A 17,149-nucleotide genomic window follows, 5' to 3' on the forward strand; every position below is an offset into this window, starting at 1 on the left:
TGCTGAGGGAAATTAACCAGTCTTGCTCGGCAGGTTCCCCCGATAGTACGAAGAGGTCCAACCCTATCTGGTATCAGATTTGGGTCTTGAACCTTCAGGCAGTTCCTGGGCTGCAGGTAGTCCCCAGTTCTCTCATTGGGCCTGTTGGCTGTGTTGCCCACCCCTTAGGCACTTTTGGACATCCTGACACCGTTTGAATTCCGAAGAGACTCATCACTGAACAAGAAAGAAAATAGGATTTCTGTACTCACTGTAAAGTCCTTTTCTTGGAGTCCATTGAGGGACACAAGCCCACCACTTCATGGTCTCGGAACTGCTTGCTACAAAATGGAGGCACACTGGATAGAGGGAGAGGTTATTCTGGGGCTGGTTTACAGTTTGAAGTGTCCAGTCCTGTAGGCAGCAGTATAACCCGGCAGTCCATCAACAGACTCCAAAAAAAATTTTTACAGTGAGTACAAAATTCCAATTTATGTAGCACAACAGATCACAATCCATTCACCAGATTTATGTTTTCGAAATGTTTTATTTTTTTTTTTTAAACCCAATCAACATTTCCAATGTGCAGATCTCCTCTCTGTACACTTGACATTTAACCCCAATGCAGGAGGTCCTAGCATTTACATGTGGGTGGAAGGTACAGGCGCACTGTCTAGCCCCACTGCTGGGGGTCTGTAAGAGTCTACACAGCCGGAGAGTGCACCAAGTTTATGGCAGCATACACCCTAGGGCATAGGTGTCAAACCAGCGGCCCTCCAGCTGTTGCCAAACTACATAGCCCATGAGGCATTGCAAGATTGACAGTTACAAGCATGACTCGCAAAGGCATGATGGGACTTGTAGTGTCGCAACAGCTGGAGGGCCACCAGTTTGACCCCCCTACCCTAGGGTGAATGCCCAGAATGTAGACTTCTTCTACAGTGCGCCTGTACCTTCCACCTGCTCCTAAACACTGGAGCCTCATGCACCGGGTACAAAAAGGCCCAGTGTGCACAGGTCCTACTGCATGTGGTGCTCTTGGGCAATCATAGTCCTCAACAAACCACAAGGCACACATTAACGTTTGGGGTTTTCTTGTTTTCAGCAGCTCCGTTCTCCTTTTGGATTTGTCTAGAAGAAATTTCATATCACCTCCATTAGTCCTACAACAAGGAAACACCGACCTCGGCAAGACAGTCAGGAGACCAGGATGAAAAAAGCCCTCAATCAAGTCTATCACTTATTTGGAGGAACTTATGCTCCTGGCCTTCAGTCTTCAAGGACAGTACATGAGAGACAAGCATCACCTACAACAGGAACAGGAAATGCATCACTAAAATCCACGAAAAGGAAGATCTTCTGCCAGAATAGTCAGTTGTGTTTCCTCTGTCTGGAGAAGATACATGGTTTGGAATCTTGTTGAGGAAGGAGGCTCGGCTCAACTCCCTATCCTCAGCTGCAGTTCCCTACCCATACCCTCCTTGATGGTCCTTCCTTGGTCCCAGTCCTTTCCTTTTTACAGACAGGAAGAGGTCTGGGCCTACACCCTTTTCAGTGCCTGAGGAAGGTACGGGAAGGTGACTTTTACCCCTCCTGGTGGACTGGCCTAAGCTGGTCTGGTTCTTTTCTGGCAGCAGGAGGGAACATCCCAACTAGGAATGCACCAGACCATCATTTATTTGGAGGAACTTATCCTCCTGGCCTTTAGTCTCTTAAAGGACAGCATATGAGAGATGGAGGCATCACGTCCAACAGAAATGCACCACCAAAATCCATGAAAAAGAAGATCTTCTGCCAGACTGGTCAGTTATTGTGTTTCCTCTGCCTGTAGAAGATACATGGTTTGGAATCTGAGTTAGGAGGCTCAACTCACGATCCTCATCTGCAGTTCACAATTTATACCCTCCTTAATTGTCCTTCCTTGCCGCTCCATCCTTTCCTTTTTCTAGACAGGCAGAGGTCTTGACCCACTCCCTTTTCAATGCCTAAGGAAGGTACTGGGAGGTGACTTACTCCTCCTGGTGGACTGGCCTGAGCTGGTGTGGTCCTTTTCTGGCAGCAGTAAGGGAACATCCTTGCTAGGGATGTACCGGACCGAGTTCACAAAACTGGTAGCCCCAAGCCCAGGTGGGTTCTTGTCCCTGCCCAGGCTTGCAGTTCCTGGTTCTGAGGATTTATCGTCCTGACCTTTTTGAAGGCTTTCCTTGTGGCCTCTCATATGCAAGACCAGGTAGTAGACCTGATCGAATGTCTTTCTGCAGTCTGGACACTGGTATATCTTTGTGCTGTGTATCCTCCGATGCATGGTCATACTGTGCTCCGTGCGGTAGGACTTTCCGCAGTCTGTACAGAGATACACAGTCTTCTGTTCCCTGTGTGATTCCTCATGGATTTCCAGTCTCCGCTTGGAGACGTAGCGTTTTCCGCAGATGGAGCAGGCTAGCGGCTTGTGTTTGCCAGAAGAGGATTGACCATGGGCCAAGGTACGGTTCTGTAGAACGCTGGAGGTAATTATTCCTCCACTGAATTTTGGGAGGAAGCTCGATTCTTGAAGAGGGTCCCTCTGGCTGGGTTTACCTGTGATAAATATAAACCAACCCACGTCAAAAATAAATAAATAAATTCTCTACTGATTCACTGACATGTATTGGCACCAGTTATAAAGTGCTCTAAAGTTGTAAATCCTTCCATATACCCAGTGAAGTATATCCTCCTACATAAGTTATACATTTTTATCTGCTGTCTTCTCTTCGCTACATCCGTTAATGTCCAGAATGTATAAGGCTTGTCTGAGAATTCAGAATATAGGGGGCGGGAAGCTGAAATTACACTCTGCAGAGCTCAGTAAGGAGAACTCAGCTGACTGAAAAGAAGGGACTCCCTACCCTTCACACAGGAACCGAGCTGAGGCTGTCAATCTGCAGGAGGTCCCTCCCCTGTCACCATTTTTCTCTTGGTGTCAGGAAAACTTGTCACATGTGATTCATGCTGTTGGAAGAGGAAGGAGGCAGCAGACAGAAATGACACTTAGTGCTCTGGATTGGGATAAGTACACACTATAGAGGGATGTGCTTTATTTATACTTTAAAGTGGCTGTAAACCTCAGACATGAAAGAACAACAAAGGCAAAACTTTTTTGTGATTTGTTTTGGACAGAGTGGAAAGGAATTAGACCCCGTCAGCTTTTTTTTATTGCCGTCTGTGCCCGTTAGGGAGAGTCACCCTCTCTATTTGTCCTGGTTACAGTTATCATTGAAAGTGAAAGTAAAAGAAAACCCCACATTTTGGGTTATCCCCAGAAAAATAATAGAGGGGAAATCTTGCAATGGGGACACTAGCACTGGTGACCTTCATTTTCAGGGATTTCCTGTCACTTTCTGTTTCTGATGTGGGACAGGAAGAGAGATCTCCCCAATGGGACTCAGATGGCAAAAAAAAAAACTGATGGAGATTATAACTCTCCCTTACTCTCTAATCTAAAATGAGAAAAAATAATGACCACCACCAATGACGGGGCACTCTTCCTCCCACTGATGACACCAATGACGGGGCACTCTTCCTCCCACTGATGACACCAATGACGGGGCACTCTTCCTCCCAATGATACCACCAATGACGGGGCACTCTTCCTCCCAATGATACCACCAATGACGGGGCACTCTTCCTCCCAATGATACCACCAATGATGGGGCACTCTTCCTCCCACTGACAAAGAACATTATTATTCCCACTAATACCAATACCTCCTACTGCCCACAGGCTTTTTGTTATCATTTTGCCCCTGCAGACCACCACGTCTGAGGCATTTTTTACTCCCACTGGCCATAGTCCGGCCTTCCTAAATCCTGAAGCACAGTGAACTGGCCCTTTGCTTAAAATATTTGGAGACCCCTGTTCTACAGCCCCTCACCTGTTCTTGGGGTGGACCCCATTACATGGTACTTGCATCCTAACCATCCACCCGCCTTTTCTCCTCTCTTCCCCCTCCTGTTCATTCCCCCAACTTTGTCTTCCATGGTTTTCTCTCTATACCGAATGTTGGAATGTGGCCAATGGACCTCCGTGATGGGGCACATACTCCATCCGCTTGTCTCATCCTTTTCCCTTCCTGTTCATTCCACCACCTATTTCCTATCGTGCTTCCTCTATACCCAGACGCAGGACCTATGCGATGGGATGGGATACATACTCCATGAATCTCTGGACTCGCTCTAGATGTGTAGGAACATTGTACAATGTATCAAAGCTTCCATAATGAACATTGCATTGACAGCGCTCTACATTGTATGTTGTGAACATCTTTTTTGTCTTCATACAATGTAATTATGCAAACAGTTTGGGTTTCCCATCACTTGTAGACTCCAGGACCATGGCCACCAGGAAAAAGAGAAGGTGAATTCACACAAAAGGTACTTAGACCTCGGTCCATTGAGCTGCCCGCCACCTGGGATTTATAATAACGTAGGTGCCAAAGATTCATTTAACTTCTACAACCAAGAAAACAAAAAAAAAACCTGACAAAGGGTCTAACTCTTACACATTCCTTCCAGAACAAGCGGGTTTTTTTTCGGAGTTCCCTCCAGAGGGATGCAGAAGAGTCATAATCAGAGTCTAATAGACGCTGATGGCTCCTGACTCCCCCACTGGGCACATATTGGGGATGGAAAATATCAGAAGTGGTGTTCACCACATTAACGAAGCAGATTTTTTTCAGGTCTATTCACTCCAGTTTCTATTCCAGAGTGAAATTAAAATCTAGCGCAGGTCTGCCCCTCATTAACAGGGAATATGGAAATCTTCCATATAGAAATCTGCCACAGATTTGAGCCAGGTGTGACCTGCCAAATGGAATATGAGCTGCCAGCAGACAGGTCACATCTCTCACTCTGCTCATGCAGGGAATAGATCACAGATTCCTGCCAGGTGTGACCTGTTGAATGGAATATGAGCTGTCAGCAAACAGCTCAATACCCCACTTTCTGCCCGTGCAGATCACATACCTCTCAATGCTTGTACAGGGAATGTGTCAGGTTTCTATATAGAAAAATGGCCACAGATTCCTGCCAGGTGTAGCCTGCCAAAGGAAATGGCTGCCAGCAAACAGGTCACATCAGTCTCTCTGCTCGTGCAGGGATTATATCAGGTTTCCATATAGAAAACTGCCAAAAATACCTGTCAGGTGTGACCTGTTGAATGCAATATGAGCCGTCAGGAGACAAGTAATATCCCTCTCTCTGCTCGTGTAGGAAACATGGCACTTTTCCCATATAGAAAACTGCCACAGATTCCGGCAAGGTGTGATCTGCTGAATGCAATATAAGTTGCCAGCAGACAGGCGACATCCCTCTCTCTGCTCGTGTAGGAAATATGTCAGGTTTTCATATAGAAAACTGCCACAGATTCCTGCCAAGTGTGACTTGTCAAATGGAATAGGAGCTGCAGCAAAGAGGTCACATCCTTCTCTCTGCCTGTACAAGTCAAATCCTTCTCTCTGCCTGTATGGGTCACATCCCTTTCTCTGCTCATGTAGGGAATGTCATTTCTCCATATAGAAAACTGCCACAGATTCCTGCCAGGTGTGACCTGTCAAATGGAATAGGAGCTGCAGCAAAAAGGTCACATCCTTCTCTCTCCCTATATAGGTCACATCTCTCTCTCTCTGCCTGTACAGGTCACAACCCTCTCTCTCTGCTCGTGTAGGGAATATGTCAGGTTTCCATATAGAAAACTGCCACAGATTCCTGCCAGGTGTGACCTGCTGAATGGAATATAAGCTGCCAGCAGACAGATCACATCCCTATTTCTGCTCGTGTAGGGAATATGTCAGGATTCCATATAGAAAACTGCCACAGATTCCTGCCAAGTGTGACCTGTCAAATGGAATAGGAGCTGCAGCAAAGAGGTCACATCCCTCTCTCTGCCTGTACAGGTCACATCCCTCTCTTCTATATGGAAACCTGACATATTCCCTACATGAGCAAACTGCCACAGATTCCTGCCAAGTGTGACTTGTAAAACAGAATAGGAGCTGCAGCAGAGGTCAATTCCTTCTCTCTGCCTGTACAAGTCAAATCCCTCTCTCTCTGCCTGTACAAGTCACACCCCTCTCTCTCTCTGCTCGTGTAGGGAATATGTCAGGATTCCATAGAGAAAACTGCCACAGATTCCTGCCAAGTGTGACATGCTGAATGGAATATAAGCTGCCAGCAGACAGATCACATCCCTCTCTCTGCTCGTGTAGGGAATATGTCACGTTTCTATATAGAAAACTGCCACAGATTCCTGCCAAGTGTGACCTGTCAAATGGAATAGGAGCTGCAGCAAAGAGGTCAAATCCTTCTCTCTGCCTGTACAGGTCACATCTTTCTCTCTGCCTGTACAGGTCACATCCCTTTCTCTGCTGGTGTAGGGAATATGTCAGGTTTCCATATAGAAAACTGCCACAGATTCCTGCCAAGTGTGACCTGTCAAATGGAATATGAGCTGCAGCAAAGAGGTCAAATCCTTCTCTCTGCCTGTACAGGTCACATCCCTCTCTCTGCTCGTGTAGGGAATATGTCAAGTTTCCATATAGAACACTGCCACGTGTGACCTGTCGAATGGAATATGAGCTGTCAGCAGACAGATCACATCCCTCTCTCTGCCCATGCAGTGATTTCAGTACACAAGCAGGGCCAACATCCCTCCTCCTCCTTGCCCCCCTGAGCTGAGCAGGGTGCGTGGATGGGCAGAAATCTCAGAACACGCAGCTGCAGCTCTCCATTCTCTCTGCCATGTGCTGCGTTTGTCACAGCCACAGAACAAAGAAGTGATCGCTCCTCATCACTAAAGATACTTGCGCAGCATCTGCTCCATATTTATATTTAGAAGAGTGGCGCACGCACTGATCTTGCACAACTTTCTTCTTAATTCTCACCATCACGGTCTATCGACAGGTAAGAGGGGAGAAGAATACATAATAGTGACTGAACGAGAAGAATCTGCGACTCTTTTCTGGATTTAGCATTTATTGCTCACCTTTGCTAGTCTCTGCGAGAATTCGTTGCTCTCCTACTGAAAATTTCAGAAACCGGGTTTCTCTAGCGAGCTCGTTGCCCCTAATGTACCTTTCCCCTTCTGTTGCAATCTCCAGTTCAGCTGCTACATCCAAACAGGTCTGGTTTACAGGCTAAACATCACAAAAAAAAAAAAAAAAAAAGATCAGAATTATGAGCTTCTGTAGTTCCACCTGCTGGTAAAATTTGGTAGTGCAGCAAGACCATGACGTACAACAGAGCTTTATGGGAAGCACTGTGAACGGTCGTCTTTGACATGTTAGCAGTGGCCCACAATTATTTTAGGTCACCAGCATTACTGTAGACGACATTAAAGCAGAGCTCCACCCAAAAGGGGAAGTTGCGCTTTAAGGTTTTTAAGTCCCCTGCTCCCCGTTAAGGTTTGGCACCTTTGGGGACGTGGGGGGGTAACCCGAATTTCACAGGTACCCGCTCCCACTGCGACCGCCTAGGCGATTGGAAGCGGACGCTGTCCCCCCCCCTTTGTCTTCGGGACACGTGACAGGTCCCAGAAGACTACGGGACCATTCAAGTGCAACGCTACTCTCGCATGCGCAGTGGGCACTCGGCTGTGAAGCCGCAAGCTGTCACAGCCGGATGCCCACACTGAAGATGTCGGTGCTGAGGAGACAGGACGGCCAGTCAACCCGGCCGGTGTGAGGACACCACGGGATTGAGGGACAGGTGAGCGTCCCTTTTTTTATTTTTAAAGTCAGCAGCTACAGTTTTTGTTGCTGCTGACTTTTATTGTATTTAATTCTGACTGGTCCTCAGATTTAAAGCACAAATCCAGTCAAACCAAAACAAACCCCCCCCCCAAAAAAAACAAACCCACCCCTAAAAAACAAACAAAAAAAAAAAACCAAAAAGAACAAAAAAAAAAAAAACCAACCCCCCCAAAAAATACAAAAAAAAAACAAGAACCAACCAACCAACCAAAAAAAAAAAAAAAATCAAACAAAAACAAACCCCCCCCAAAAAAAACCAAACAAACCCCCCCAAAAAACAAAAAAACAAACAAAAAAAAACACCCCCCCCCCAAAAAAAAAAAAAAAAAAAAATCAGCTTTGGATGTAATATTAAGTTTTAAAATCAGGAGCCCACAGTACTTCTTTCCCACCTCTAGATGTCCTCGGTCTTCTGGACTGAATGACAGCCAGCATCATTCAACCCACTTCCTCTGAGCACAGCAAATCATGGACCCTCCTCCAGCCTTGTGCCACTTTCTTCCTCTCCCAGTCTGAGCTCTGCTGTACAAGGACTTTAGCAGGCCACTACCAGCTCAGTTACTTACACATTATATATTAATGTTTTTTTTTACGTTTCACGGTTTGTGTTTTACACTTGCATGTTTTTTGTTCACTTACGGGTTTTTAGTTTTTTTGCACCTCCACGGACTAAAAAAAAAAAAATAGGATGAATGTATCCTGGAGTCTGGTCCACTTACCTGCACACAATTCATCTGTACATGAGCTTCTTCCTGGGACTGTTGGCTGAGAAATCTCTCTGGTGGGTTTCCATGACTGGATCCATCTACCTGATGGTGGTGAGGGATGGTGAGATGTTCCTGTGTGGAGTCCCGGGAATACAGAGGACGGGGACATCTCTCTGGTGGGTTCCCATTACTGGATCCATCTACCTGATGATGGTGGGGGACGGTGTGATCTTCCTGTGTGGAGTCCCGGGAATATAGAGGACGGGGACATCTCTCTGGTGGGTTCCCATTACTGGATCCATCTACCTGATGGTGGTGAGGGATGGTGAGATCTTCCTGTGTGGAGTCCCGGGAATACAGAGGACGGGGACATCTCTCTGGTGGGTTCCAATTACTGGATCCATCTACCTGATGGTGGTGAGGGATGGTGAGATCTTCCTGTGTGGAGTCCCGGGAATACAGAGGACGGGGACATCTCTCTGGTGGGTTCCCATCATTGGATCCATCTGTAGGAAACACACACTGACTGAATACATTGTTTCTATGTGTTTATCAGATGATGGGGGATCTAGGTGGAGCCTCCATACTCTTCTCTCCAAGAAATGAAGGTCTTCTCAACATGGAGGAATCCTTGAGGTGGCCTTCCAGGCTTTTACAATACGTGAATGTGATGATCACTGGTAAGAACGCTCCTTGCATTTGTGGTTATTGGGAAGAATTCCTGTCAAAACCGGGTACCCGCTACCCCCAAAAAGGTGCCAATGTGGCAACAGAAGGGAATGGAGGCAGATAAGCAAAGCTTCCACTTTTGGGTGGAACTCTGTTTTAAGGTGGCCATATGGATTAAAAATCATAATTTCTTCTGCACTATATTGCCAAAAGTATTGGCCCCGCCCTCCAAATCATGTGATTCAGGTGTTCCAATCCCCGCCATGGACACAGGTGTATACAATCAAGCCCCTAGGCATGCAGACTGCTTCTACAAACATTGGTGAAAGAATGGGTCGCTCTCAGGAGCTCACTGACTCCAAGCGTGGTCCCGTGATAGGTGGCCAGCTGTGCAATAAGTCCATCCGTGACATTTCCTGGCTACTAAATGTTCCACGCTCAACTATTAGTGGGATTATAACAAAGTGGAAGCAACTGGGAACAACAGCAACTCAGCCACCAAGTGGTAGGCCACGTCACATGACAGGACAGGGTCAGAGCATGCTGAAGCGCATAATGTGCAGAAGTCGCCAACTGTCTGCAGAGTCAATAGCTAAAGACCTCCAAACTTGGTGTGGCCTTCAGATGAGCCCAACCACAGTGCGTAGAGAGCTTCATGGAATGGGTTTCCATGGCTGAGCAGCCGCATCCAAGCCTTCCATCACCAAGTGCAATGCAAAGCGTAAGATGCCGTAGTGTAAAGCACGCCGCCACTGAACTCTAGAGCAGAGGACAAGTGTTCTCTGGAGTGACCAATCACGCTTCTCTGTCTGGCAATCCCATGGACGCGTCTGGGTTTTGCGGTTGCCAGAACGGTACTTGCCTGACTGCATTTTGCCAAGTGTAAAGTTTGGAGGAGGGGGAATTATGGTGGGGGGTTGTCCCTCAGGGGTTGGGCTTGGCCCCCTAGTTCCAGTGAAGGGAACTCTCAAAATGACATTTTGGACAATTTCATGCTCCCAACTTTGTGGGAAGAGTTTGGGAATGGCCTCTTCCTGTTCCAACATGACTGCGCACCAGTGCACAAAGCGTCCTGACCTCAACCCCATAGAATACCTTTGGGATGAATTAGAGCGGAGACTGTGAGCCAGGCCTCCTTCCCCGACATCAGTGCCTGACCTGACAAATGTGCTTCTGGAAGAATGGTCCAACCTTCCCATAGACACCCTCCTAAACCTTGTGGATGGCCTTCCCAGAAGAGTTGAAGCTGTTATAGCTGCAAAGGGCGGGGCCAACTCAATATTGAACCCTACGGACTAAGACTGGGAGGCCAACACAGGTCATGTGCGTGGAAAGGGTGAGGCCAACTCAATATTGAACCCTACGGACTAAGACTGGGAGGCCATTAAAGGTCATTTGTGTGGAAAGGCCGGCTGACCAATACTTCCGGCAAAATAGTGTATGTATGGCCACCACGGCTCAACAGAAGACAATTTATAGATTCTGAACAGAGCTGTTGGGAAGAAAAAAAAAAAAAAACGCTCGATCAGCAGCTGTAGCCAATGGCTGCAGCACTGATCTGTGTATTCTGATAGCAGAACTGCCCCCCGTCAGAATACAATAGTGCAGCAGGAAGGATTCCCCCATCCACCTTGAATGTGTGGATGAGGGAATCAGTGCATCTGTGGAAATTCTAATTAGATTCCTCTCGTTCAGCCTGAAGGCTGAGAAATCTGTGCATGTACAGCTAGCCTATTAGAGGCTGATGGCTCCTGACTCCTCCCACTGGGCACATACTGCCCCCCCATTACAGAGAAGGGGGGAGAAGAAGAGATTGTTGTAGTGACTGAACAAAGAGGATCTGGGACTCTTCTATGGATTTAGTGTTTATTCCTCACCTGTGCTGATCTCTATAGGAACTTCCTCCTCTTTAATCCTCGCATGTCCTTCTTCCTCCTCCTCAGCTTTGATGTTTGTCTGAGTCTCTTTTGTGTCTCCGGGGTCTGTGAAGGAAGATGAAAGTGAAGCACCCCCGTACTGTGAGACCCCAGAGAGTGTGTGTGGGGGGAGACTGGTCTCAAATTCACATTAGAATCACACTGGACAAACCCAAAAAAATAAATTAATTAACCCCTTCCCATCCGGCCCATGTACATAAACGGCTAGAAGGTGGCAGTCCAGGGGCGGGTGGCTGTTCATAAACGGTGCCTGCATTTTCAAGCTGTGCATGCTCCCTGGGATCACACGGCACCGCGATCCAGTGCCCGGAGGACACAGATCGCTGGTCGGGACCTCTGTGTGAGGTCCCGATCATGTGATCACCGATTGGCCAATCAGTGATCACATGAACAGTAGTAAACAAGATGTCACTTCTGACATCATTGCTTACTACTTGTGAAATCTATGAATGATCACAGAGGTCACATGGTACAGAGCTATTCACAACAGCCTTGTACCATGTGACAAGCTGTGACCAATCACAGCTCTCACAGTATTTCTCAATGGCTGCAGGAATGCAGCCAGAGAGAAGGAGAAATGATTTCTTTTACAGCCTTTATGAGTGTAAAAGCAATCGGTGTACAAAAAAAAAAAAAAAAGTTGATCACCCCCCACAAGTAGTACAGTGACACTATGGTGACACTGTACTGCTAGGGTGACAGTATGTTAAAAAAAAATATATATATAAAAAAAAAAAAAAGAATAGTGTGAAAAATTATAATAATTTTTGGTTATAAACTAATTTGGGTTATTTTTTTTTTTACTAAAAAGATAACTGAATACATTTTGGTCACGATTTATGAAGAAAGATTATTTATTTGCAAAATGTTAAAAGAAAAATACTTTTTTTTTAAATTTCTTGGACTTTCATTTATATAGCAAAAAAAAAAAAAATTCCAGCGGTGAATAAATACCACCAAAATAAAAATAAAAAATGCTAAACAAGTTCATATGGGTACAGTGTTGCATGACCGCGCAATTGTCATTCAAAGTGTGAAAGCTGAAAATTGGCCTGGGCAGGAAGGGGGTAAAAGTGTCCGGCTCTCGCATTAAAAGAAAACGAATGTACCGTATTTTTCGCTCCATAAGACGCACCTGACCATAAGAAGCACCTAGGTTTTGGAGGCAGAAAACAGGAAAAAAAATATTCTGAACCAATGGACTGCAGACATAGTACAGGAAATGACCAGAGACTGCGGACAGTACAGGAGATGACCAGAGACTGCGGACATAGTACAGGGATGACCAGAGACTGCGGACAAAGTACAGGAGATGACCAGAGACTGCGGACAGTACAGGAGATGACCAGAGACTGTGGACAGTACAGGAGATGACTGCTGACCTTTGGGGAGGAGGGGGGGGGGGGAGCGGGTACCTGAATTTGACAGGTACCCACTCTTACTGCCGCAGAGTTGTTCTTTGGTTAGTGTCTGCTCTGCAGCGGGACCTTACCTGTTCCTCTATCCAGTGGCGCGCTGTCTTCCCGGCTTCTGTACTGTGGGCGCTCGGCTTGACAGCCGGGTGCCCAGTGCGCATGAGCGAGAAGCGCTGCGCTTTGTGATTGGTCCGGCGGCTTCTGGGACCTGTCATGTGTCCCAGGTGCCGCCTTACTATTCACAAAAGCGCACCGCTTCTCGCGCATGCGCACTTGGCACCCGGCTGTCAAGCCGAGCGCCCACAGTACAGAAGCCGGGAAGACAGCACGCCGCTTGGATAGAGGAACAGGTAAGGTCCCACTGCAGAGCTGAGCGGCCGGTCCGGTATTCTGACACAGCGGCGGTTGAAATACCAGACCGGCCGCTTCATATTCGCTCCATAAGACGCACTGACATTTTCCCCCCTTTTTTGGGGGGAAAAAAGTGCGTCTTATGGAGCGAAAAATCCGGTAATTTGTACCGCAGCTGTGTGAACCGAACCTTAGTTATTACTACTCACCTGTGCTGATCGCTGGATGGATTTCCTGCTCCTTGCATGGTTCATCACACATCACCCCATATTGATCTTCTTCATCTCCTTCAACTTTAATAGTGATCAGTTTTTGATTCTACAGAAATACGACAAAAAGAAAGCAAGAAAGAAAGAAAGCAAAAAAGAAAGAAAGAAAGAAAGCAAGAAAGAAAGAAAGAAAGAAAGAAAAAAAGAAAAAAAAGAGAAAAAGAAAAAAAGAAAGAAAGAAAGAAAAAAAAAGAAAAAGAAAGAAAGAAAGGAAGAAAAAAAGAAAAAGAAAGAAAGAAAGAAAAAAAGAAAAAGAAACAAAGAAAGAAAGAAAGAAAAAAAATAATAATATGAATATTTTACTAAGCATAGCTGAACCCAAGAACAATGCAGTGTAGGCACTCTCCCTTAAAGTGCTTGTAAAGTCTTACGATTTCTATGCATGAAGGTAAAAAAACCTTCTGTGTGCAGCATCCCCCCCTCCCCCAGCCCCCTCAATACTTACCCAAGCCCCCTCCCGATCCAGCGATCTGCACTGGAGTCTCAGCTATCCGGGGACTCTCTCTTCTCATTGGCTAAGACAGCAGCGGGAGCCATTGTCAATCACAGCAAGTGAGTCAATGAGAAGAGAGAGAAGGGGCAGAGCTGAGCTGCGGCTCTGTGTGTGAATGGGCACACGGAGCAGCGGGTGCCCCCATAGCAAGCCACTTGCTGTGGGGGCACCCGACAGAAGAGAGGAGCCAGGAGAGCCTGTGGGGGACCCGAAAAGAAGATGATCTGGGCTGCTCTGTGCAAAACCATTACACAGCAGGTAAATAAATATAGACAGGTTTGTTTTTTTTTTCTTTTTCTTAAATTATGCTTTTAGAATTACTTTAAACTGGGGTCCCTAATCTACACTAAGTGCCTGGTTTGGGAATTTAAATCACATCTAATGACTGTGAATGTCGGTGTCTTAACATCTGCAATTACTGCAGCGCGATTTCTAAAGTAGTTCTTGCATGACTTTTTCTGCAGTTTGTTTTTTTTTTTTTTTGCAATTCCACATACATAGAATATAATAGAAATCCCCTCACATACAGTTGCAAGAAAAAGTATGTGAACCCCTTGGGATTACGTGGAGTTTTGCATGAATTGGCCATAAAATGTGCTCGGAACGTCATCTAAATCACAATAGAAGAACACAGTCTGCTGAACATAATACTACACAAATATTAGATGTTGCCATGGTTTAATTGCACATAACATGTAAACATTCACAGTGCAGGGAGGAAAAAGTATGTGAACCTTTGGACTTAACTGGTTGACCCTCCTTTGGCAGCAATAACCTCAACCAAATGTTTCCTGTAGTTGCAGATCAGACCTGCACAACGATCTGGAGTAATTTTGGACCACTCCTCTTCACAAAACTGTTTCAGTGTAGCAATATTCTTGGGATGTCTCGTGTGAATCGCTCTCTTAAGGTCATGCCACAGCATTTCAATAGGGTTGAGGTCAGGACTCTGACCGGGCCACTCCAGAAGGCGTATTCTGTGCTGTTGCAGCCATTGTTTTGTTGAATTACTTGTATGCTTTGGGTCATTGTCCTGTGGCATCACCCATCCTCTGCGGAGCTTCAGTTGGCGGACAGATGGTCGTACGTTTTCCTGCAAAATGTCTTGATAAACTCTGAAATTCATTTTCCCATCAATGACAACAATCCGTCCAGGCCCTGAGGCAGCAAAGCAGCCCCAAACCATGATGCTCCCTCCACCATGTTTTACAGTGGGGATGAGGTTTTGATGTTGGTGTGCTGTGCCTTTTTTTTCTCCACACATAGTGTTGTGTGTTCTTCCCAAACAACTCAATCTTGGTTTCATCTGTCCACAGTATATTTTGCCAGTAGTGCTGTGGAACATCCAGGTGCTCTTTTGCAAACTTCAAATGTGCTGCAATATTCTTTTTGGACAGCAATGGCTTCCTCTGTGGTATCCTCCCATGTACTCCATTCTTGTTTAATGTTTTCCTTATTGTAGATGTGTCAACAAAAATGTTAGCATGTGCCAGAGATTTCTGTAGGTCTTTAGCTGACACTTTGGGATTCTTCTTTACCTCATGCAGCATTCTGCGCTGTGCTCTTGCAGTCATTTTTACAGGACGACAACACCTAGGGAGAGTAGCAACAGTGCTAAACTTTCTCCATTTGTAGACAGTCTGTCTTACCGTGGACACATGAACATCAAGGCTTTTGGAGATACTTTTGTAACCCTTTCCAGCTTCATGCAAGTCAACAATTCTTGATCGTAGGTCTTCTGAGAGCTCTTTTCTGCGAGGCATGGTTCACATCAGACAGTGCTTCTTGAAACCAGTAAACCCAAAACAGGCGTGTGTTTTTTAAGGGCAGGACAGCTGTCAGCAACACATCCAATATCATCACACTGATTGGAGTCAAGGTTGGCTCACTCCTGGCTCCAATTAGCTCTGGGAGAAGTCATTAAGCTAGGGCCTCACATACTTTTTCCTCCCTGCACTGTTTACATGGGGATCACAAGGGGATCACATACTTTTTCTTGCAACTGTATTTGCATCAAATTCACATTAGAATCACACTGGACACACAAAAAAAAGAAAAAAAAATCCCAATAAGTGTATATTAAAATAAATAACAATAAAAATCCCAATAAGTGTATATTAAAATAAATAATAAAACAAATCCTAATAAGTGTATATTCAAATAAATAAAAATTTAAAATCGCACTGCAAATTGCAAGAAATCGTTGACAATCTTCACAAGTAGCAATAAAGTGTTCAGAAATCGCACTGAAATTTTTATAATCGCAGCAGTGTGACCGGTGACTTCACATTTGCGGCTAGGCAATAGACAGCTTGAACGTGGTTTATGTTGTCCGGGCTCAGGAGGAGATTGCGTGCTTCTCCTACGCCCGAGGAGATTGCGTGCTTCTCCTACGCCTGAGGAGATTGTGCGCTTCTGCCTTCCACCATCTACCAGAATATATTCAATTATATTGTACAACAGTAAACATGGGAAATCTACCTGATCACCTGGATGGATCTCATGATGCTCCTGTGTGGAATCCTGGGAATACAGAAGACGGGGACATCCCTCTTGAGTGTTTCTGGATCCCTCTGTAGAAGAAAAAAACAAAAAAGCGCACCACTGATCACATCATCATAATTAGGGATTTTCTTAAACATGTGCGATTTTAACCCCCTCAAGGCCCTTTAAGACGTTTAAGAAAAAAAAAATTATATATAATTATTTTTTTTAAATGAATTTATATATTTTTTTATTATTACTTTATTTTAATTTTATTTAATATACACTTATTGGGATTTTTTTAATCTCTTATTGTGTGTGTAAAATATATATACACACACACACACACACACACACACATTTTTTTTCTCATTTTGTCTCTCATAGTTGAGGTCTACCTATGATGCCAATTACAGGTCTCTCTCATCTTTTTAAGTGGGAGAACTTGCACAATTGGTGGCTGACTAAATACTTTTTTGCCCCACTGTGTACACACACACACACACACACACACACACATATATATACCCCCTATGACTACGTGCCATCGCACGAAATGCGTTAGGGAGGGGCTACAGCTCTGTGACGTCACGCCGACTGGTGCAACGAGGGCCCCGGCGGCCATCTTACATATACATATGGTCAGTACTTCTCTTTATTGTATATTTACTTGGAATATACACTCCTTATCCTAAGGATACTACACTATTTGGCCTCCTCTGTTTTTTGAGCTCCTTTGGGAGCCATCCACATCCACAGAGCAGTTCTTTCCAAGTGTGGCAGCACTACCAAGCAGAGTGGTATCTGACCAGACCCATATAGGATCCTTGATGTCCTGTGGTTACCAACTTTAAATGCGCATTTTGATTGCGTATCTGGTGAGTGCGCAATCATTACATACTATATCACCTCATCCATGGATCCAGCCACTGGATTTCTGAAGATCATCTGGGATCCCCTTTGCACTTACACTATGGACTGTATTTGTTTTAGTGTAACACCTATTCACATTACCAGTCACTATTTAGTGACACTTTTATCTGCACTTTGTCACCTATTTTA

At 45.4% G+C, this 17,149-nt stretch overlaps 1 protein-coding gene across 2 annotated transcripts in view; it reads right to left on the bottom strand.

The window, feature by feature from the left end:
• Positions 1–506: 506 nt before the first annotated feature.
• Positions 507–17,149, bottom strand: part of LOC149466088 (uncharacterized) — a 31,892-nt gene continuing 15,249 nt past the window's right edge. The window contains exons 12-17 of one of the 2 annotated variants that reach the window (XM_089672745.1): positions 16,085–16,176; positions 13,051–13,159; positions 11,016–11,120; positions 8,482–8,975; positions 6,997–7,147; positions 507–2,556 (exon numbers count right to left, since the gene is read on the bottom strand). In XM_089672745.1, the coding sequence (XP_089528871.1) occupies positions 1,958–2,556; positions 6,997–7,147; positions 8,482–8,975; positions 11,016–11,120; positions 13,051–13,159; positions 16,085–16,176 (1,550 nt within the window). In that variant the 3' untranslated portion in view covers positions 507–1,957. The remainder of the gene's footprint in view (positions 2,557–6,996; positions 7,148–8,481; positions 8,976–11,015; positions 11,121–13,050; positions 13,160–16,084; positions 16,177–17,149) is intronic. The other variant, XM_089672746.1, reaches the window with a different exon arrangement.

Source organism: Staurois parvus, unplaced genomic scaffold (genome assembly GCF_062004578.1).
Source record: "Staurois parvus isolate SC_StPar_1 unplaced genomic scaffold, SC_StPar_1.0 ptg000132l, whole genome shotgun sequence".
Classification (NCBI taxonomy): Eukaryota; Metazoa; Chordata; class Amphibia; order Anura; family Ranidae; genus Staurois; species Staurois parvus.